The following is a 23,995-nucleotide window of genomic DNA, read 5'->3' on the forward strand; positions in this document are numbered from 1 at the left end:
CTAACCCTATCGCTAATCCTAACCCTAACCCTAACATTAATCCCTGATCCTGACCCTAACCCTAATCCTAACCCTAACCCTAACCCTAACCCTAACCCTATAGCTAATCCTAAACCTAACCCTATCCCTAACCCTAACATTAATCCCTGACCCTGAACCTAACCCTAACCCTATGCTAACTCTAACCCTAACCCTATCCCTAACGCTAACCCTGTGCTAACTCTAACCCTAACCCTAACGCCAACCCTGTGCTAACCCTATCCCTGTGCTAACCCTATCCCTAACCCTAACCCTAACCCTGACCATAACCCTAACCCTAACCCTGTGCTAACCCTAACCCTAACCTTATCCCTGACCCTAACCCTAACCCTCACCCTAACTGTATCCCTGACCCTAACCCTATCCCTGACCCTGACCCTGTCCCTGTCCCTGTCCCTATCCCTGTCCCTATCCCTAACCCTGTTGTAACCCTAACCCTAACCCTGTGCTAACCCTAACCCTAACCTTATCCCTGACCCTAACCCTAACCCTCACCCTAACTGTATCCCTGACCCTAACCCTATCCCTGACCCTGACCCTGTCCCTGTCCCTGTCCCTGTCCCTATCCCTATCCCTAACCCTGTTGTAACCCTAACCCTAACCCTGTGTGCTATCCCTATCCCTAACCCTAACCCTTACCCAAACCCTAACCCTGACCCTAAACTTAACCTTAAGTTACTCCCTGACCCTAACCCTAATCCTATCCCTAACCCTAACCCTATCCCTGACCCTGACCCTGACCCTAACCCTAACCCTAACCCCACTCTAACCCTCTTCCTAACCCTTAACCGAACCCTAACCCTAACCCCACCCTGACCCTATCCCTGACCCTATCCCTGACCCTGTCCCTGACCCTGTCCCTAACCCTATTCCTATCCCTGACCCTATCCCTAACCCTGACCCTGACCCTAACCCTATTCCTAACCTTGACCCTCACCCTCACCCTAAGCGCCCCCCGAAGCCAGCTGTCCCCCCGGGAAGATTCCAACATGTCCCTGTTCAGGGTCAGTGTGTGGGTCACGGTTGCTGTCAGCAGCATCCGTGGTCAGTGCAGTCTGAACTGCCCCCACACCCTCACACATCACCGCCCCCCGCCATCCCCTCCACAGGAGGGAGGCCTCAGTGATACCACAGCTGCCCCTTGGCTCCGGGACAGACACACTCAGCTTCCAAGTTACAAAGCACTCGACCCTCTGACACCTCCCCCCCCACCCCGATGTACAAACAGCATACATTTGCCTCTATTGGTCAGAGTATCGAGTACAGGAGTTGGGAGGTCATGTTGGGGCTGTACAGGACGTTGGTTAGGCCACTGTTGGAATATTGCGTGCAATTCTGGTCTCCTTCCTATCGGAAAGATGTTGTGAAACTTGAAAGGGTTCAGAAAAGATTTACAAGGATGTTGTCAGGGTTGGAGGGTCTGAGCTACAGGGAGAAGCTGAACACGTTGGGGCTGTTTTCCCTGGAGCGTCGGAGGCTGAGGGGTGACCTTATAGAGGTTTATAAAATCATGAGGGACATGGATAGGATAAATAGGCAAAGTCTTTTCCCTGGGGTGGGGGAGTCCAGAACTAGAGGGCATAGGTTTAGGGTGAGAGGGGAAAGATATAAAAGAGACCTAAGGGGCAACTTTTTCACCCAGAGGGTGGTGCGTGTTTGGAATGAGCTGCCAGAGGATGTGGTGGAGGCTGGTACAATTACAGCATTTAAGAGGCATCTGGATGGGTATATGAATAGGAAGGGTTTGGAGGGATATGGACCAAATAGAGTCACGGAGACGTACAGCATGGAAACAGACCCTTCGGTCCAACCCGTCCATGCCGACCAGATATCCCAACCCAATCTAGTCCCACCTGCCAGCACCCGGCCCATATCCCTCCAAACCCTTCCTATTCATATACCCATCCAAATGCCTTTTAAATGTTGTAATTGTACCAGCCTCCACCACATCCTCTGGCAGCTCATTCCATACACACACCACCCTCTGCGTGAAAAAGTTGCCCCTTAGGTCTCTTTTATATCTTTCCCCTCTCACCCTAAACCTATGCCCTCTAGTTCTGGACTCCCCCACCCCAGGGAAAAGACTTTGCCTATTTATCCTATCCATGTCCCTCATGATTTTATAAACCTCTATAAGGTCACCCCTCAGCCTCCGACGCTCCAGGGAAAACAGCCCCAGCCTGTTCAGCCTCTCCCTGTAGCTCAGATCCTCCAACCCTGGCAACATCCTCGTAAATCTTTGCTGATCCCTTTCAAGTTTCACAACATCTTTCCGATAGGAAGGAGACCAGAATTGCACACCATATTCCAACAGTGGCCTAACCAATGTCCTGTACAGCCCCAACATGACCTCCCAACTCCGTTACTCATGGGAGGAAACGGGCAGACTTGCCTCCCATTGAGAGTCCAGGCTGCTCTTCCAGAGGTCCTGCAGGAGTCTGAATTGTTCGCAGCTCAAGCACATAGTGTGAGGGGAGAGTTTGCAGAGGATGTTGGGAGGAAGCTGGGGAGCAGATCAAATTGGAAAGCCCATCCTGTGAGCGACCAGCCTCCTGCAGTGTAAGGTTCAGTGATTGATGGGAGTACTCATTCATTGTGATTTCTTTTCCCCCTCTCCCTGACAGTCCATTGCATTAAGTGGATGTGTAGCAATAGTAATGGAGTGACGGAGTTCTCGGTTGAGCAGCTGGTGCACCAGGTTTTGGAAAGCCACCAAATCAGACCCCAGCCTCGCACTCACAGCTGTCTGTGTAACAGTGGCCTGGGTAAGTCTCACATCTGGGCTCATCTCCACGTTGTTGTCTCACTGATCAGGAATTCCCCACCCCACCATCAACCCCAGCTGTTACAACCGATGGTGGGGAAGACCGTGCTGTCAAGTTGCCATTGTCTTACCGGAGCACTTGCTACTCTCCCGTTCGAGAGGCAGAGAGGGTGGTTGGTTAGAGCACCCATGGAGTGGGGGTTCACCATGTCTCAGACAAGGCGGAGAGTGGGGTCGGATTGAACCCATGCTTTTGGGCTTGTCTGTGCATACCTAACCCAGGTGAGTTCACCCTCCCCCATGGTGCCCTGACCCGTGTGCCAGGTACAGGTCTGTGTTGTGTTTGTCGTTCCCTTATTGTCCCAGGAAGTGCCTTTCGGGTTCAGCCTGTCCGTCCCTCTGTCGAGGAGGATGGTGCAGTAGGAAAATAATCCAGAGGCCTGGTCACAATGACCAACCTCACTGGGTTCACTCATGTCCTGAACAGAAGTAAATCTGCCCAACCTGACCCAGTCTGGCCTGTGGCCGTAAAGGCAGCGAGGATAGTCATGGAGTGCAGGCATTCGAGCAAACCCTTCACCTCCCCCCCCCCCCCCCCTAAGGGGCAGTTATGGATGGCTCAGCAACAGGGAATACTGGTGTCTCCTCCCTCTGACTTTGGGCATGTGCTCTGGAGCTAGTCATCTGTTTATTCTGGGGAGTAATTGATCCCGCTGTTCCTAATGTTGGTATTTTAGGGGGTAACTGAGCTCCCTATCCCCCCGTGTTGATATTTTAGGGTGTAACTGAGCTCCCTATACCCCCGTGTTGATATTTTAGGGGGTAACTGAGCTCCCTATCCACCCATGTTGATATTTTAGGGGGTAACTGAGCTCCTATCCACCCGTGTTGGTATTTTAGGGGATAACTGAGCTCCTATCCCCCCATGTTGATATTTTAAGGGGTAACTGAGCCCCTATCCCCCTGTGTTGATATTTTAGGGGGTAACTGAGCTCCTATCCACCCATGTTGGTATTTTAGGGGATAACTGAGCTCCTATCCCCCCATGTTGATATTTTAGGGGGTAACTGAGCTCCCTATCCCCCTGTGTTGATATTTTAGGGGGTAACTGAGCTCCCTATCACCCCGTGTTGATATTTTAGGGGATAACTGAGCTCCTATCCCCCCATGTTGATATTTTAGGGGTAACTGAGCTCCCTATCCCCCTGTGTTGATATTTTAGGGGGTAACTGAGCTCCTTATCCCCCCCGTGTTGATATTTTAGGGGGTAACTGAGCTCCCTATCTCCCCGTGTTGATATTTTAGAGGGTAACTGAGCTCCCTATCCCCCTGTGTTGATATTTTAGGGGGTAACTGAGCTCCCTATCCCCCCGTATTGATATTTTAGGGGATAACTGAGCTCCCTATCCCTCCGTGTTGATATTTTAGGGGGTAACTGAGCTCCCTTTCACCCCGTGTTGGTATTTTAGGGGGTAACTGAGCTCCCTATCCCCCTGTGTTGATATTTTACCGGGTAACTCAGCTCCCTATTCCCCCGTGTTGATATTTTAGGGGGTAACTGAGCTCCCTATCCCCCGTGTTGATATTTTAGTGGGTAACTGAGCTCCCTATCCCGTGTTGATATTTTAGCGGGTAACTGAGCTCCCTATCCCCCCGTGTTGATATTTTAGGGGGTAACTGAGCTCCCTATCCCCCGTGTTGATATTTTAGGGGGTAACTGAGCTCCCTATCCCCCCGTGTTGATATTTTAGGGGGTAACTGAGCTCCCTATCCCCCCGTGTTGATATTTTAGGGGGTAACTGAGCTCCCTATCCCCCCGTGTTGATATTTTAGGGGGCAACTGAGCTCCCTGTGCCCCTGTGTTGATATTTTAGGGGGTAACTGAGCTCCCTATCTCCCTGTGTTGATATTTTAGGGGGTAACTGAGCTCCCTATCCCCCCGTGTTGATATTTTAGGGGGTAACTGAGCTCCCTATCCCCCCGTGTTGATATTTTAGTGGATAACTGAGCTCCCTATCCCCCCGTGTTGATATTTTAGGGGGTAACTGAGCTCCCTATCCCCCCGTGTTGATATTTTAGGGGATAACTGAACTCCCTATCCCCCATGTTGGTATTTTAGGGGGTAACTGAGCTCCCTATCCCCCTGTGTTGATATTTTAGGGGGTAACTGAGCTCCCTATCTCCCCGTGTTGATATTTTAGAGGGTAACTGAGCTCCCTATCCCCCCGTGTTGATATTTTAGGGGGTAACTGAGCTCCCTATCCCCCTGTGTTGATATTTTAGGGGGTAACTGAGCTCCCTATCTCCCCGTGTTGATATTTTAGAGGGTAACTGAGCTCCCTATCCCCCCCGTGTTGATATTTTAGGGGGTAACTGAGCTCCCTATCCCCCGTGTTGATATTTTAGGGGGTAACTGAGCTCCCTATCCCCCCGTGTTGATATTTTAGCGGATAACTGAGCTCCCTATCCCCCATGTTGGTATTTTAGGGGGTAACTGAGCTCCCTATCCCCCTGTGTTGATATTTTAGGGGGTAACTGAGCTCCCTATCCCCCCGTGTTGATATTTTAGGGGGTAACGGAGCTCCCTATCTCCCCGTGTTGATATTTTAGAGGGTAACTGAGCTCCCTATCCCCCCGTGTTGATATTTTAGGGGGTAACTGAGCTCCCTATCCCCCGTGTTGATATTTTAGGGGGTAACTGAGCTCCCTATCCCCCTGTGTTGATAATTTAGGGGGTAACTGAGCTCCCTATCCCCCCGTGTTGATATGTTAGGGGGTAACTGAGCTCCGTTTCCCCCTGTGTTGATATTTTAGGGGGTAACTGAGCTCCCTATCCCCCTGTGTTGGTATATTTGGGGGTCACTGAGCTCCCTAACCCCTCTGTTGATATTTTAGGGGGTAACTGAGCTCTCTATCCCCCTGTGTTGATATTTTAGGGGGTAACTGAGCTCCCTATCCCCCCGTGTTGATATTTTAGGGGGTAACTGAGCTCCCTATCCCCCCGTGTTGATATTTTAGGGGGTAACTGAGCTCCCTATCCCCCCGTGTTGATATTTTAGGGGGTAACTGAGCTCCCTATCCCCCCCCCGTGTTGATAGTTTAGAGTGTAACTGAGCTCCCTATCTCCCCGTTTTGATATTTTAGGGGGTAACTGAGCTCCCTATCCCCCCGTGTTGATATTTTAGGGGGTAACTGAGCTCCCTATCCCCCCGTGTTGATATTTTAGGGGGTAACTGAGCTCCCTATCCCCCCCCCGTGTTGATAGTTTAGAGTGTAACTGAGCTCCCTATCTCCCCGTTTTGATATTTTAGGGGGTAACTGAGCTCCCTATCTCCCCGTGTTGATATTTTAGGGGGTAACTGAGCTCCCTATACCCCCGTGTTGATATTTTAGGGGGTAACTGAGCTCCCTATCCACCCATGTTGATATTTTAGGGGGTAACTGAGCTCCTATCCACCCGTGTTGGTATTTTAGGGGATAACTGAGCTCCTATCCCCCCATGTTGATATTTTAACGGGTAACTGAGCCCCTATCCCCCTGTGTTGATATTTTAGGGGGTAACTGAGCTCCTATCCACCCATGTTGGTATTTTAGGGGATAACTGAGCTCCTATCCCCCCATGTTGATATTTTAGGGGGTAACTGAGCTCCCTATCCCCCTGTGTTGATATTTTAGGGGGTAACTGAGCTCCCTATCACCCCGTGTTGATATTTTAGGGGATAACTGAGCTCCTATCCCCCCATGTTGATATTTTAGGGGTAACTGAGCTCCCTATCCCCCTGTGTTGATATTTTAGGGGGTAACTGAGCTCCTTATCCCCCCCGTGTTGATATTTTAGGGGGTAACTGAGCTCCCTATCTCCCCGTGTTGATATTTTAGAGGGTAACTGAGCTCCCTATCCCCCTGTGTTGATATTTTAGGGGGTAACTGAGCTCCCTATCCCCCGTGTTGATATTTTAGGGGGTAACTGAGCTCCCTATCCCCCCGTGTTGATATTTTAGCGGATAACTGAGCTCCCTATCCCCCATGTTGGTATTTTAGGGGGTAACTGAGCTCCCTATCCCCCTGTGTTGATATTTTAGGGGGTAACTGAGCTCCCTATCCCCCCGTGTTGATATTTTAGGGGGTAACGGAGCTCCCTATCTCCCCGTGTTGATATTTTAGAGGGTAACTGAGCTCCCTATCCCCCCGTGTTGATATTTTAGGGGGTAACTGAGCTCCCTATCCCCCGTGTTGATATTTTAGGGGGTAACTGAGCTCCCTATCCCCCTGTGTTGATAATTTAGGGGGTAACTGAGCTCCCTATCCCCCCGTGTTGATATGTTAGGGGGTAACTGAGCTCCGTTTCCCCCTGTGTTGATATTTTAGGGGGTAACTGAGCTCCCTATCCCCCTGTGTTGGTATATTTGGGGGTCACTGAGCTCCCTAACCCCTCTGTTGATATTTTAGGGGGTAACTGAGCTCTCTATCCCCCTGTGTTGATATTTTAGGGGGTAACTGAGCTCCCTATCCCCCCGTGTTGATATTTTAGGGGGTAACTGAGCTCCCTATCCCCCCGTGTTGATATTTTAGGGGGTAACTGAGCTCCCTATCCCCCCGTGTTGATATTTTAGGGGGTAACTGAGCTCCCTATCCCCCCCCCGTGTTGATAGTTTAGAGTGTAACTGAGCTCCCTATCCCCCCGTGTTGATATTTTAGGGGGTAACTGAGCTCCCTATCCCCCCGTGTTGATATTTTAGGGGGTAACTGAGCTCCCTATCCCCCCCCCCGTGTTGATAGTTTAGAGTGTAACTGAGCTCCCTATCCCCCCGTGTTGATATTTTAGGGGGTAACTGAGCTCCCTATCCCCCCGTGTTGATATTTTAGGGGGTAACTGAGCTCCCTATCCCCCCCCCGTGTTGATAGTTTAGAGTGTAACTGAGCTCCCTATCTCCCCGTTTTGATATTTTAGGGGGTAACTGAGCTCCCTATCTCCCCGTGTTGATATTTTAGGGGGTAACTGAGCTCCCTATACCCCCGTGTTGATATTTTAGGGGGTAACTGAGCTCCCTATCCACCCATGTTGATATTTTAGGGGGTAACTGAGCTCCTATCCACCCGTGTTGGTATTTTAGGGGATAACTGAGCTCCTATCCCCCCATGTTGATATTTTAAGGGGTAACTGAGCCCCTATCCCCCTGTGTTGATATTTTAGGGGGTAACTGAGCTCCTATCCACCCATGTTGGTATTTTAGGGGATAACTGAGCTCCTATCCCCCCATGTTGATATTTTAGGGGGTAACTGAGCTCCCTATCCCCCTGTGTTGATATTTTAGGGGGTAACTGAGCTCCCTATCACCCCGTGTTGATATTTTAGGGGATAACTGAGCTCCTATCCCCCCATGTTGATATTTTAGGGGTAACTGAGCTCCCTATCCCCCTGTGTTGATATTTTAGGGGGTAACTGAGCTCCTTATCCCCCCCCGTGTTGATATTTTAGGGGGTAACTGAGCTCCCTATCTCCCCGTGTTGATATTTTAGAGGGTAACTGAGCTCCCTATCCCCCTGTGTTGATATTTTAGGGGGTAACTGAGCTCCCTATCCCCCCGTATTGATATTTTAGGGGATAACTGAGCTCCCTATCCCTCCGTGTTGATATTTTAGGGGGTAACTGAGCTCCCTTTCACCCCGTGTTGGTATTTTAGGGGGTAACTGAGCTCCCTATCCCCCTGTGTTGATATTTTAGCGGGTAACTCAGCTCCCTATTCCCCCGTGTTGATATTTTAGGGGGTAACTGAGCTCCCTATCCCCCGTGTTGATATTTTAGTGGGTAACTGAGCTCCCTATCCCGTGTTGATATTTTAGCGGGTAACTGAGCTCCCTATCCCCCCGTGTTGATATTTTAGGGGGTAACTGAGCTCCCTATCCCCCGTGTTGATATTTTAGGGGGTAACTGAGCTCCCTATCCCCCCGTGTTGATATTTTAGGGGGTAACTGAGCTCCCTATCCCCCCGTGTTGATATTTTAGGGGGTAACTGAGCTCCCTATCCCCCCGTGTTGATATTTTAGGGGGCAACTGAGCTCCCTGTGCCCCTGTGTTGATATTTTAGGGGGTAACTGAGCTCCCTATCTCCCTGTGTTGATATTTTAGGGGGTAACTGAGCTCCCTATCCCCCCGTGTTGATATTTTAGGGGGTAACTGAGCTCCCTATCCCCCCGTGTTGATATTTTAGTGGATAACTGAGCTCCCTATCCCCCCGTGTTGATATTTTAGGGGGTAACTGAGCTCCCTATCCCCCCGTGTTGATATTTTAGGGGATAACTGAACTCCCTATCCCCCATGTTGGTATTTTAGGGGGTAACTGAGCTCCCTATCCCCCTGTGTTGATATTTTAGGGGGTAACTGAGCTCCCTATCTCCCCGTGTTGATATTTTAGAGGGTAACTGAGCTCCCTATCCCCCCGTGTTGATATTTTAGGGGGTAACTGAGCTCCCTATCCCCCTGTGTTGATATTTTAGGGGGTAACTGAGCTCCCTATCTCCCCGTGTTGATATTTTAGAGGGTAACTGAGCTCCCTATCCCCCCCGTGTTGATATTTTAGGGGGTAACTGAGCTCCCTATCCCCCGTGTTGATATTTTAGGGGGTAACTGAGCTCCCTATCCCCCCGTGTTGATATTTTAGCGGATAACTGAGCTCCCTATCCCCCATGTTGGTATTTTAGGGGGTAACTGAGCTCCCTATCCCCCTGTGTTGATATTTTAGGGGGTAACTGAGCTCCCTATCCCCCCGTGTTGATATGTTAGGGGGTAACGGAGCTCCCTATCTCCCCGTGTTGATATTTTAGAGGGTAACTGAGCTCCCTATCCCCCCGTGTTGATATTTTAGGGGGTAACTGAGCTCCCTATCCCCCGTGTTGATATTTTAGGGGGTAACTGAGCTCCCTATCCCCCTGTGTTGATAATTTAGGGGGTAACTGAGCTCCCTATCCCCCCGTGTTGATATGTTAGGGGGTAACTGAGCTCCGTTTCCCCCTGTGTTGATATTTTAGGGGGTAACTGAGCTCCCTATCCCCCTGTGTTGGTATATTTGGGGGTCACTGAGCTCCCTAACCCCTCTGTTGATATTTTAGGGGGTAACTGAGCTCTCTATCCCCCTGTGTTGATATTTTAGGGGGTAACTGAGCTCCCTATCCCCCCGTGTTGATATTTTAGGGGGTAACTGAGCTCCCTATCCCCCCGTGTTGATATTTTAGGGGGTAACTGAGCTCCCTATCCCCCCGTGTTGATATTTTAGGGGGTAACTGAGCTCCCTATCCCCCCCCCGTGTTGATAGTTTAGAGTGTAACTGAGCTCCCTATCTCCCCGTTTTGATATTTTAGGGGGTAACTGAGCTCCCTATCTCCCCGTGTTGATATTTTAGGGGGTAACTGAGCTCCCTATCCCCCCGTGTTGATATTTTAGGGGGTAACTGAGCTCCCTATCCCCCCCCCGTGTTGATAGTTTAGGGGGTAACTGAGCTCCCTATCCCCCCGTGTTGATATTTTAGGGGGTAACTGAGCTCCCTATCTCCCCGTGTTGATATTTTAGGGGGTAACTGAGCTCCCTATCTCCCCGTGTTGATATTTTAGGGGGTAACTGAGCTCCCTATCTCCCCGTGTTGATATTTTAGGGGATAAGTGAGCTCCCTATCCCCCCGTGTTGATATTTTAGGGGATAACTGAGCTCCTATCCCCCCGTGTTGGTATTTTAGGGGGTAACTGAGCTCCCTATCCCCCCGTGTTGATATTTTACGGGGTAACTGAGCTCCCTATCTCCCCGTGTTGATATTTTAGGGGGTAACTGAGCTCCCTATCCCCCCGTGTTGATATTTTAGGGGGTAACTGAGCTGCCTATCTCCCCGTGTTGATATTTTAGGGGGTAACTGAGCTCCCTATCACCCCGTGTTGATATTTTAGGGGATAACTGAGCTCCCTATCCGCCCGTGTTGATATTTTAGGGGGTAACTGAGCTCCCTATCTCCCCGTGTTGATATTTTAGGGGATAACTGAGCTCCCTATCCCCCCGTGTTGATATTTTAGGGGGTAACTGAGCTCCCTATCTCCCCGTGTTGATATTTTAGGGGGTAACTGAGCTCCCTATCCCCCCGTGTTGATATTTTAGGGGGTAACTGAGCTCCCTATCCCCCCGTGTTGATATTTTAGGGGATAACTGAGCTCCCTATCTCCCCGTGTTGATATTTTAGGGGGTAACTGAGCTCCCTATCCCCCCGTGTTGATATTTTAGGGGATAACTGAGCTCCCTATCCCCCTGTGTTGATATTTTAGGGGATAACTGAGCTCCCTATCTCCCCGTGTTGATATTTTAGGGGGTAACTGAGCTCCCTATCCCCCTGTGTTGATATTTTAGGGGGTAACTGAGCTCCCTATCCCCCCGTGTTGATATTTTAGGGGGTAACTGAGTTCCCTATCTCCCCGTGTTGATATTTTAGGGGATAACTGAGCCCCCTATCCGCCCGTGTTGATATTTTAGGGGGTAACTGAGCTCCCTATCTCCCCGTGTTGATATTTTAGGGGGTAACTGAGCTCCCTATCCCCCGTGTTGATATTTTAGGGGGTAACTGAGCTCCCTATCCCCCGTGTTGATATTTTAAGGGGGTAACTGAGCTCCCTATCCCCCCGTGTTGATATTTTAGGGGGTAACTGAGCTCCCTATCCCCCTGTGTTGATATTTTAGGGGATAACTGAGCTCCTATCCCCCCATGTTGGTATTTTAGGGGATAACTGAGCTCCCTATCCCCCTGTGTTGATATTTTAGGGGGTAACTGAGCTCCTATCCCCCCATGTTGATATTTTAGGGGGTAACTGAGCTCCCTCTCCCCCTGTGTTGATATTTTAGGGGGTAACTGTGCTCCCTATCCCCCCGTGTTGATATTTTAGGGGGTAACTGAGCTCCCTATCCCCCCGTGTTGATATTTTAGGGGGTAATTGAGCTCCCTATCCCCCCGTTTTGATATTTTAGGGGGTAACTGAGCTCCCTATCCCCCCGTGTTGATATTTTAGGGGGTAACTGTGCTCCCTATCCCCCCGTGTTGATATTTTAGGGGGTAACTGAGCTCCCTATCCCCCCGTGTTGATATTTTAGGGGGTAACTGAGCTCCCTATCCCCCCGTGTTGATATTTTCGGGGGTAACTGAGCTCCGTTTCCCCCTGTGTTGATATTTTCGGGGGTAACTGAGCTCCCTATCCCCCTGTGTTGATATTTTAGGGGGTAACTGAGCTCCCTATCCCCCTGTGTTGATATTTTAGAGGGTAACTGAGCTCCCTATCCCCCTGTGTTGATATTTTAGAGGGTAACTGAGCTCCCTATCCCCCTGTGTTGATATTTTAGGGGATAACTGAGCTCCCTACCCCCCCGTGTTGATATTTTAGGGCGTAACTGAGCTCCCTATCCCCCCGTGTTGATATTTTAGGGGGTAACTGAGCTCCCTATCCCCCCCCGTGTTGATATTTTAGGGGGTAACTGAGCTCCCTATCCCCCCGTGTTGATATTTTAGGGGGTAACTGAGCTCCCTATCCCCCCGTGTTGATATTTTAGGGGGTAACTGAGCTCCCTATCCCCCCCCCGTGTTGATATTTTAGGGGATAACTGAGCTCCCTATCTCCCCGTGTTGATATTTTAGGGGGTAACTGAGCTCCCTATCCCCCTGTGTTGATATTTTAGGGTGTAACTGAGATCCCTATCTCCCCGTGTTGATATTTTAGGGGGTAACTGAGCTCCCTATCCCCCATGTTGATATTTTAGGGGGTAACTGAGCCCCCTATCCGCCCGTGTTGATATTTTAGGGGGTAACTGAGCTCCCTATCCCCCCGTGTTGATATTTTAGGGGGTAACTGAGCTCCCTATCCCCCTGTGTTGATATTTTAGGGGATAACTGAGCTCCTATCCCCCCGTGTTGGTATTTCCGGGGGTAACTGAGCTCCCTATCCCCCCGTGTTGATATTTTAGGGGGTAACTGAGCTCCCTACCCCCCCGTGTTGGTATTTTAGGGGATAACTGGGCGGCATGGTGGCACAGTGGTTAGCACTGCTGCCTCACACCGCCTGAGACCCGGGTTCAATTCCCGCCTCAGGCGACTGACTGTGTGGAGTTTGCACATTCTCCCCGTGTCTGCGTGGGTTTCCTCCGGGTGCTCCGGTTTCCTCCCACAATCCCAAAGATGTGCAGGTCAGGTGAATTGACCATGTTAAATTGCCCGTAGAGTTAGGTAATGGGTAAATATAGGGGTATGGGTGGGTTGCGCTTCGGCGGGTCGGTGTGGACTTGTTGGGCCGAAGGGCCTGTTTCCACACTGTAATGTAATCAAATCTAATGTAATCAAATCTAATCAAACTGAGCTCCCTATCCCTCTGTGTTGATATTTTTGGGGGTAACTGAGCTCCCTATCCCCCTGCGTTGATATTTTAGGGGGTAACTGAGCTCCTATCCCCCCATGTTGATATTTTAGGGGATAACTGAGGTCCCTATCCCCCTGTGTTGATATTTTAGGGGGTAACTGAGCTCCCTATCCCCCCGTGTTGATATTTTCGGGGGTAACTGAGCTCCGTTTCCCCCTGTGTTGATATTTTCGGGGGTAACTGAGCTCCCTATCCCCCTGTGTTGATATTTTAGGGGGTAACTGAGCTCCCTATCCCCCTGTGTTGATATTTTAGAGGGTAACTGAGCTCCCTATCCCCCTGTGTTGATATTTTAGAGGGTAACTGAGCTCCCTATCCCCCTGTGTTGATATTTTAGGGGATAACTGAGCTCCCTACCCCCCCGTGTTGATATTTTAGGGGGTAACTGAGCTCCCTATCCCCCCGTGTTGATATTTTAGGGGGTAACTGAGCTCCCTATCCCCCCGTGTTGATATTTTAGGGGGTAACTGAGCTCCCTCTCCCCCTGTGTTGATATTTTAGGGGGTAACTGAGCTCCCTATCCCCCCGTGTTGATATTTTAGGTGGTAACTGAGCTCCCTATCCCCCCGTGTTGATATTTTAGGGGGTAACTGAGCTCCCTATCCCCCCGTGTTGATATTTTCGGGGGTAACTGAGCTCCGTTTCCCCCGTGTTGATATTTTCGGGGGTAACTGAGCTCCCTATCCCCCCGTGTTGATATTTTAGGGGGTAACTGAGCTCCCTATCCCCCCGTATTGATATTTTAGGGGGTAACTGAGCTCCCTATCCCCCCGTGTTGATATTTTAGGGGGTAACTGAGCTCCCTATCCCCCCGTGTTGATATTTTAGGGGATAACTGAGCTCCCTATCTCCCCGTGTTGATATTTTAGGGGGTAACTGAGCTCCCTATCCCCCCGTGTTGATATTTTAGGGGGTAACTGAGCTCCCTATCCCCCCCGTGTTGATAGTTTAGGGGGTAACTGAGCTCCCTATCCCCCCATGTTGATATTTTAGGGGGTAACTGAGCTCCCTATCCCCCCGTGTTGATATTTTCGGGGGTAACTGAGCTCCCTATCCCCCTGTGTTGATATTTTAGGGGGTAACTGAGCTCCCTATCCCCCCGTGTTGATATTTTAGGGGGTAACTGAGCTCCCTATCCCCCCGTGTTGATATTTTAGGGGATAACTGAGCTCCCTATCCCCCCGTGTTGATATTTTCGGGGGTAACTGAGCTCCCTATCCCCCTGTGTTGATATTTTAGGGGGTAACTGAGCTCCCTATCCCCCCGTGTTGATATTTTAGGGGGTAACTGAGCTCCCTATCCCCCCGTGTTGATATTTTAGGGGATAACTGAGCTCCCTATCTCCCCGTGTTGATATTTTAGGGGGTAACTGAGCTCCCTATCCCCCCGTGTTGATATTTTAGGGGATAACTGAGCTCCCTATCCCCCTGTGTTGATATTTTAGGGGATAACTGAGCTCCCTATCTCCCCGTGTTGATATTTTAGGGGGTAACTGAGCTCCCTATCCCCCTGTGTTGATATTTTAGGGGGTAACTGAGCTCCCTATCCCCCCGTGTTGATATTTTAGGGGGTAACTGAGTTCCCTATCTCCCCGTGTTGATATTTTAGGGGATAACTGAGCCCCCTATCCGCCCGTGTTGATATTTTAGGGGGTAACTGAGCTCCCTATCTCCCCGTGTTGATATTTTAGGGGGTAACTGAGCTCCCTATCCCCCGTGTTGATATTTTAGGGGGTAACTGAGCTCCCTATCCCCCGTGTTGATATTTTAAGGGGGTAACTGAGCTCCCTATCCCCCCGTGTTGATATTTTAGGGGGTAACTGAGCTCCCTATCCCCCTGTGTTGATATTTTAGGGGATAACTGAGCTCCTATCCCCCCATGTTGGTATTTTAGGGGATAACTGAGCTCCCTATCCCCCTGTGTTGATATTTTAGGGGGTAACTGAGCTCCTATCCCCCCATGTTGATATTTTAGGGGGTAACTGAGCTCCCTCTCCCCCTGTGTTGATATTTTAGGGGGTAACTGTGCTCCCTATCCCCCCGTGTTGATATTTTAGGGGGTAACTGAGCTCCCTATCCCCCCGTGTTGATATTTTAGGGGGTAACTGAGCTCCCTATCCCCCCGTTTTGATATTTTAGGGGGTAACTGAGCTCCCTATCCCCCCGTGTTGATATTTTAGGGGGTAACTGTGCTCCCTATCCCCCCGTGTTGATATTTTAGGGGGTAACTGAGCTCCCTATCCCCCCGTGTTGATATTTTAGGGGGTAACTGAGCTCCCTATCCCCCCGTGTTGATATTTTCGGGGGTAACTGAGCTCCGTTTCCCCCTGTGTTGATATTTTCGGGGGTAACTGAGCTCCCTATCCCCCTGTGTTGATATTTTAGGGGGTAACTGAGCTCCCTATCCCCCTGTGTTGATATTTTAGAGGGTAACTGAGCTCCCTATCCCCCTGTGTTGATATTTTAGAGGGTAACTGAGCTCCCTATCCCCCTGTGTTGATATTTTAGGGGATAACTGAGCTCCCTACCCCCCCGTGTTGATATTTTAGGGCGTAACTGAGCTCCCTATCCCCCCGTGTTGATATTTTAGGGGGTAACTGAGCTCCCTATCCCCCCCCGTGTTGATATTTTAGGGGGTAACTGAGCTCCCTATCCCCCCGTGTTGATATTTTAGGGGGTAACTGAGCTCCCTATCCCCCCGTGTTGATATTTTAGGGGGTATCTGAGCTCCCTATCCCCCCCCCGTGTTGATATTTTAGGGGATAACTGAGCTCCCTATCTCCCCGTGTTGATATTTTAGGGGGTAACTGAGCTCCCTATCCCCCTGTGTTGATATTTTAGGGTGTAACTGAGATCCCTATCTCCCCGTGTTGATATTTTAGGGGGTAACTGAGCTCCCTATCCCCCATGTTGATATTTTAGGGGGTAACTGAGCCCCCTATCCGCCCGTGTTGATATTTTAGGGGGTAACTGAGCTCCCTATCCCCCCGTGTTGATATTTTAGGGGGTAACTGAGCTCCCTATCCCCCTGTGTTGATATTTTAGGGGATAACTGAGCTCCTATCCCCCCGTGTTGGTATTTCCGGGGGTAACTGAGCTCCCTATCCCCCCGTGTTGATATTTTAGGGGGTAACTGAGCTCCCTACCCCCCCGTGTTGGTATTTTAGGGGATAACTGGGCGGCATGGTGGCACAGTGGTTAGCACTGCTGCCTCACACCGCCTGAGACCCGGGTTCAATTCCCGCCTCAGGCGACTGACTGTGTGGAGTTTGCACATTCTCCCCGTGTCTGCGTGGGTTTCCTCCGGGTGCTCCGGTTTCCTCCCACAATCCCAAAGATGTGCAGGTCAGGTGAATTGACCATGTTAAATTGCCCGTAGAGTTAGGTAATGGGTAAATATAGGGGTATGGGTGGGTTGCGCTTCGGCGGGTCGGTGTGGACTTGTTGGGCCGAAGGGCCTGTTTCCACACTGTAATGTAATCAAATCTAATGTAATCAAATCTAATCAAACTGAGCTCCCTATCCCTCTGTGTTGATATTTTTGGGGGTAACTGAGCTCCCTATCCCCCTGCGTTGATATTTTAGGGGGTAACTGAGCTCCTATCCCCCCATGTTGATATTTTAGGGGATAACTGAGGTCCCTATCCCCCTGTGTTGATATTTTAGGGGGTAACTGAGCTCCCTATCCCCCCGTGTTGATATTTTCGGGGGTAACTGAGCTCCGTTTCCCCCTGTGTTGATATTTTCGGGGGTAACTAAGCTCCCTATCCCCCTGTGTTGATATTTTAGGGGGTAACTGAGCTCCCTATCCCCCTGTGTTGATATTTTAGAGGGTAACTGAGCTCCCTATCCCCCTGTGTTGATATTTTAGAGGGTAACTGAGCTCCCTATCCCCCTGTGTTGATATTTTAGGGGATAACTGAGCTCCCTACCCCCCCGTGTTGATATTTTAGGGGGTAACTGAGCTCCCTATCCCCCCGTGTTGATATTTTAGGGGGTAACTGAGCTCCCTATCCCCCCGTGTTGATATTTTAGGGGGTAACTGAGCTCCCTCTCCCCCTGTGTTGATATTTTAGGGGGTAACTGAGCTCCCTATCCCCCCATGTTGATATTTTAGGTGGTAACTGAGCTCCCTATCCCCCCGTGTTGATATTTTAGGGGGTAACTGACCTCCCTATCCCCCCGTGTTGATATTTTCGGGGGTAACTGAGCTCCGTTTCCCCCGTGTTGATATTTTCGGGGGTAACTGAGCTCCCTATCCCCCCGTGTTGATATTTTAGGGGGTAACTGAGCTCCCTATCCCCCCGTATTGATATTTTAGGGGGTAACTGAGCTCCCTATCCCCCCGTGTTGATATTTTAGGGGGTAACTGAGCTCCCTATCCCCCCGTGTTGATATTTTAGGGGATAACTGAGCTCCCTATCTCCCCGTGTTGATATTTTAGGGGGTAACTGAGCTCCCTATCCCCCCGTGTTGATATTTTAGGGGGTAACTGAGCTCCCTATCCCCCCCGTGTTGATAGTTTAGGGGGTAACTGAGCTCCCTATCCCCCCATGTTGATATTTTAGGGGGTAACTGAGCTCCCTATCCCCCCGTGTTGATATTTTCGGGGGTAACTGAGCTCCCTATCCCCCTGTGTTGATATTTTAGGGGGTAACTGAGCTCCCTATCCCCCTGTGTTGATATTTTAGGGGGTAACTGAGCTCCCTATCCCCCTGTGTTGATATTTTAGGGGGTAACTGAGCTCCCTATCCCCCTGTGTTGATATTTTAGGGGATAACTGAGCTCCCTATCCCCCCGTGTTGATATTTTAGGGGGTAACTGAGCTCCCTATCCCCCGTGTTGATATTTTCGGGGGTAACTGAGCTCCCTATCCCCCCGTGTTGATATTTCCGGGGGTAACTGAGCTCCCTATCCCCCCGTGTTGATATTTTCGGGGGTAACTGAGCTCCCTATCCCCCCGTGTTGATATTTTCGGGGGTAACTGAGCTCCCTATCCCCCCGTGTTGATATTTCCGGGGGTAACTGAGCTCCCTATCCCCCCATGTTGATATTTTCGGGGGTTTGAAATTTGCTTTAATTGTTTTCTCTTTTCCCCTCCTTTGCCAATGGGACCGGGACAGTGGGGACTATTCCTCATAAATGTAACAGCACCAAGCACAGGATCATCTCACCAAAAGTGGACAACCGACTGAGCAGCTACTCGGCATTAACGGAAGTGCAGAATCTCTCGGCGATGGATAACAAAGTGGAGCAGGAGGAGAGTAAGGCCGACACTCAGGACCTGGAGGCTGTGAAGTTATCCAAAACCGTGCTGCAGGTCAACGGCACCAATGAGGTGGCACTGTCCAAGTCGCTGGGGCAGGGGGAGTGTACCCTGGACCCTCCAGCCTCTCGGACCAATGGCTACTGTCAGAGGGAGCTGAGCTCGGTCAGCGTAGCCAGCAGTGTACCGAACCTCACCGTTGCCACGGTAACTTGTAGCATCCCGCAGAACGCCGTCATCTTAATGACTGGGGTGGGTGATAAGCCTGTGCCCCTCACTCCCAGTCAGCAACTCGTGGCTACCAGCTCCAGTAGCCCCGGCCTACCACTGAGTAGCCACAGCCTGAGCCTCGCTCCAGTCGCTGGCAGCATTGGTTTGTCGTTAGTGCCGAGTACAGCGGCCAGTCTCGTCCTGTCCCGGACTGTTGAGGGCAGAATGGACACATCAGAGACTCTCAGCTCCTCCAGCAACACTGCCTTCAACCCAGACTCGTTTCTGAATAGCCCCAAACAGGGGCAGACGTACGGTGGAGGGCGTGGTGGCCAGGAGGTCAACACCAATCCCAGCTCCTCCTTTGGCACTGCCCCAGCCGGCAGTATTCCTGAATCCCGATTTCCCAGCAATGACCTGAAGGAGGAGCCGGATTTCCAGAGGGACAGTCTGGAGGGTGTCACAGTGGGGGGACTGGATTTCACAACAACCCCCTCCTCCTCCTCCTCTGACATCTCGGTCTTCCCTCAGAATCCTGGTCTGGTTCCGGTCACTCGGACATTCCCGGTGATCACCGATACTAACCTGGTCACCTCCAGCCCTGGCCCACCAGCTGTGACGGAGAATATGGACTGCAGTAACGTGGACTCCCGTAAAAACTACAGCGGCATCTTCTGTAGCCCCCACCCCCCGGACAGCAGCTCCCTTCCCCCGCCCCAAAACCCCTTCTTCGTCCCAAAGGAGCCAGGGCTTGGGGGTGTCCCGGTGCTGTCTCCCACCGTCTCCAAGGGTCCGAAGGTGGAATCAGCTTCCCTATTCCCACAGGAAGGCAGTGACAGTGGGAAGGAGGACCTGCCAATGACGGACATCGCCGAGCCCGAGGTCTCCATGGATACGACATCGCAGACGAGTACCGAGATGGCGCGGATGGAGAGGGGGGTGGGCACAGAGCAGTCGGTAAAGCCGGAGGCTCAGTTTGGTGTTGGCATGACGACAGAGGATGGAGCTGCAGCCCCCCTGGAGTTACAGTGTGGTCCCGTCACTGACCTGTACACCATCATCCAGAATGACCTCTCCTCTTCCTCAGTGTCCTCATCCAACATCGACCTTAACATGGACCACTTCGAGATCTCCTTCGACAGCCAATTCCCTGACCTGATGGCTGATATCATGGCGGACGGAGGCAGCAATAGCAGCAGCGTGGGGCCCAGTGCAGGCTTCGCACGGTACACCGCTAACCCAGCCCCCGTCCCTCCCACTGACCACCCAGCCCACACTGTCTCTGCCCAGTTTCCAGACCAGTCTCTTCAGATCAGCTCCTTCCCTCAGCAGCAGCTAACACTGGCCACTGGCACAGACGTGCCATTTCCAGAGGTGCCCAGAACTCCAGTGCATCCAACACAAACTTCAGCCAGTGGCCCAGCCGAGAGCAGGCAACCTGTAGCTATCACTGACTTCTCACCTGAGTGGTCCTACCCTGAGGTAAGGGGCTATCCTCCTTTCAGTAATCACTCTCTTGATCACCGCTGTCCTGCCCCTGTACTGGTTCTTACTCAGCAGCGGGCAGAAGCCAGGGGTTTGTAACTGGACAGGTCCTTGTCTCTGGGAGGCACTGCCAGAGAGGCGAGATTTAAAAGGTTCTGGGCAAAACACTTACCGGACTTGAAACGTTAGCTCTGATTCTCTCTCCGCGGCTGCTGCCAGACCTGCTGAGTTTCTCCAGCAATCTCTGTCTTCCCTTTGAGTTCAGCAGGAAGTGCACAAACAGCCACTTGCCGGGCTGTGAGGAAAGAGCCTGATTTCTTGGACTGCTGTTGAAGGGATAGTACAAGCGCATGGGGCTGAATGGCGTCGTTGTTTGCGGGTGGGTGGGTGGACGGACTGTAAAAGCTCACGGGTTGTGGGAGGGAGCAGCAGTCTGTCCATCGCCTTCCTCCTGACCCAGGTCAGTGACTGGTGGGCCCCCTGTTCCCAGAGCTAGGACAGTACACATGGGAAACAAGGAGATGACAGAGAAACCGAATGGGTCCTTTGGATTGGTTTTCATGGTGGAAGGGAGCAGCAGCAGCATACCATCGCTTCCAACAGAGTCAGGGCCATCAGTCTGGACACTCTGGACAAGGTGTTTGGGAAGGGGGAAGGTGAATAAATCACCTGGAGCCGATCTTCATAAGGAGTTTGCTGAGGGGGTTGTAGAGCCATTGGTACTGATCCTTCAGGAATGGCTAATCTACCCCCCCCCCCCTCCCCCCCCCACGGTGTAGAGGAAAGGGAGGCAGAAGACAGGAAACTGCAGGCCCGTTAGCCTGACCTCAGTCATTGGGAAGGTTTTGGAGTCCATGACTGGGATTGTGGAGTATTTGTAAATACGTGCAGTGACAGCTATACCTGTCCGGTGTGCAGCCCCAGCAGGCACGTCTGTTATCAAGGCTGAGATTGCAGAGTGCTTTAGGTGCATGGTTAAACTGGGCAAGTCAGCATGGCTTCATCAAGGGAGGAAAATACGTGACAAGTGTTTCTTAAAGGAGGTAACAAGTTTGACGAAGGAGAGCTAGTGGACATGATCTGTCTGCACTTCCAGAAGCCCATTGACCAGGTTGCACACAGGAGGCAGCTAAATAAGATAACAGCCTCTGGTGTTCGGGGTGAGAGCTGGTATGGATGAGGATTGGCTGGCTCGCAGAAAGCAGACAGTCGGAATAAAGGGATCTTTTCAGGATGACAATCAGTGACTAGTGAAGTTCTACTGGGGTCAGTGCTGGGACCACAATTATTCATGTTACACATTAACAATCTGAATGAGCAAACGGACAGCAGGGTTATTAATCTTTCAGTTGACACAAAGATAGGTCGAGGGGCAGGGAGGCTGCAGAAGGACTTGGACAGGCTAGGAGGCTGGGCAAAGAAATGGAAGATAGCATGTAATGTGGGAATGTGCGAGGTTATGCACTTTCCTAGGCTGAATAGAGACATAGGCTATTTTCTAAATAGGGAAAGGCTTCGAAGATCTGAAGCAGAAGGGACTTGGGAGTCCTAGTTTAGAATTCTCTTAAGGTTAACAAGCAGGTTCAGTTGGTAGTTAGGAAGGCAGATGCAATGTTAGCATTCATTTCAGGAGGGTGAGAATTCAAAAAACAGAGATGTACTGTTGAGGCTATATAAGACTCTGTTCAGATCACATTTGGAGTATTGTGCGCAGTTTTGGGCCTTGCATCTAAGGAAGGATGTACTGGCATTGGAGTTGGTCTGCAGGAGGTTCACGACAATGATCCCAGGATGAGGGGCTGGTTATATGAGGAGTGGTTGAGGACTCAGGAGTCTGTACACAATAGAGTTTATACAGATGAGGGAAGACCTGATTTAAACTGACAGAATACTGACAGCCTGACAGAGTGGACATGGAGTAGATGTTTCCATTGGCAGGAGAGCACAGTCTGCTTGCGATGGGTTGAAGGGCCAGGCACTGACAGTGTTGTCCTTTCTTACCTCCCAGGGTGGTGTGAAAGTCCTTATCACAGGGTCATGGAGCGATGGCAGTGAGCAGTACTCCTGTGTGTTTGACCAGATCACAGTCCCAGCTTCACTCATTCAGTCCGGTGTCCTGCGTTGTTACTGTCCAGGTGGGTTATCACCTCACCGGTGAGCAGCATAGAGAGGGGCTCCTTCCCCCATTCGCTGAGCTGGAGCTGTCCTGTCCTTTTAGCAAGGGACTGAGTCAGGTAGAGAGACTGAGTGGCTTCCCTCCATTCCTATCCTCCCCCAGGGGCAGGTACCGTTAGCATCAGGATTGGGTGCTGGGACATCAGTTACCCACAGCCCCCCCACAACCAGAGTGGGGGAGGCCGTGCCCTGTCTCAGGAGGGTTTGATGGAACAGTCCCCCGTCTCTAACCCACACGGTCAGCTCCCCCAACCAACACTGTCATAACTGCAGGAACCTCTCTGCAGAGTCGGTCTGGAGTCCCCGTGCTCACCTCACCACCAGAGAACAGCCAGGTTGTTCACATCCATGGAATGTTCTAGAAGCAGACCTCGCTGTGGAAGAGGAAGGAGCCTGTGTTTCCCCCCCCACCCCCCACTTAAAGCAGGCGTTAGGTAAAATGGTTTCTCAGAGCACAGGGGATCTTTACCATTCTGCTTTCACCACTCGTGCTTTCTGAAAGAGAGTGTTTGAATCCTGGGAGTGAGAGGTGGTCAGTTTGAGTTGAGTATGGGATCAGCGTTGATCTTAGCGCATGGCAGAGCGGGCTGGATGGGCTGAATGGCCTGGCCCAGCTCCCTATGAGTGTGTATGTCCAGCTGCCTGTGCTGGATGGACACCTCGTCACTGTGAGAGCACTCTGTTCCTGCTCAGTTGAACCCCTCCTGCAGTATGCTGCACTTTGTACCAGTGAAGGAATCCCCAGCCAGCCAGCTGATGGGTGGACTGCCATAACTGAGAGATCTGACACTTCCCTTTTCTCCTTCCAGCTCATGAAGCAGGCCTGGTCAGGCTGCATGTGGCTTGTGAGAACCAGCTCATTTCCAACTCCGTGCTGTTTGAATACAGAGCCCGGAATTCCATGGCACTGCCCAGTTCACAGATCGACTGGCTCTCATTGGATGGTAGGTGTCAGCTTTGTTGGTGGCACAGTGTGGGGGTGTGGGGGGGGTGCATGTGTGTGTGTGTGGGGGTTTGTGTGTGTGGGAGGGTGAGAGTGTGTGGGTGTGTGTGTATATGGGGAGCATGTGTGGTGGGTGTATGTGTTTGTGTGGGTGTGTGTGTGTGGGGTGGGCATGTGTGAGTGAGTGTGTGGGTGTGAGTGCGTGGGTGTGTGTGTGGGGGTGGTGTGTGTGGGTGTGGGTGTGAGTGTATGGCGGTGTGTGTGTGGAGGGGTGTGCCTGTGTGTGTGGGTGTGTGTGTGTGTGTGTGTGCGGTGTGTGGTGGGTGTGTGTGTGGGGGTGGGGGGGTGGGGCAGGGTGTGTGGGCGTGGTTGTGAATGTGTGTGGGTGTGAGTGCGTGTGTGAGTGAGGGTGGGTGTGTGGGTGAGAGTGTGTGAGTGGGTGTGTGTGTGTGGGGGTGGGTGTGTGTGTGTGGGGGTGTGCGTGAGTATGTGTGAGTGTGTGTGGGTATGTGTGAGTGTGTGTGTCTGTGAGTGTGTGTATGTGTGGGGGCTGTGTGGGAATGTGAGAATGTGGGTGCGTGTGTGTGTGTGGGTGGGTGTGTGTCTGTGGGTGTGTGTGAGTGTCTGTGGGTGTGTGTGTGGGTGTGAGTGAGTGTGTGTGAGTATGTGTGGGGGACTGT

The 23,995-nt window shown here is 51.3% G+C and overlaps 1 protein-coding gene across 2 annotated transcripts in view; it reads left to right on the top strand.

The window, feature by feature from the left end:
* Window positions 1–23,995, top strand: part of LOC122545729 (calmodulin-binding transcription activator 1-like) — a 248,825-nt gene that overhangs the window by 71,296 nt on the left and 153,534 nt on the right. For both annotated transcript variants that reach the window (XM_087983029.1, XM_087983030.1), the window contains 4 exons: window positions 2,664–2,804; window positions 18,360–20,194; window positions 22,206–22,332; window positions 23,182–23,316. In XM_087983029.1, the coding sequence (XP_087839155.1) occupies window positions 2,664–2,804; window positions 18,360–20,194; window positions 22,206–22,332; window positions 23,182–23,316 (2,238 nt within the window). The remainder of the gene's footprint in view (window positions 1–2,663; window positions 2,805–18,359; window positions 20,195–22,205; window positions 22,333–23,181; window positions 23,317–23,995) is intronic.

This window comes from Chiloscyllium plagiosum, unplaced genomic scaffold (genome assembly GCF_037043375.1).
Source record: "Chiloscyllium plagiosum isolate Xiang-an unplaced genomic scaffold, Cpla_swu_hap1 HiC_scaffold_44, whole genome shotgun sequence".
Taxonomy (NCBI): domain Eukaryota; kingdom Metazoa; phylum Chordata; class Chondrichthyes; order Orectolobiformes; family Hemiscylliidae; genus Chiloscyllium; species Chiloscyllium plagiosum.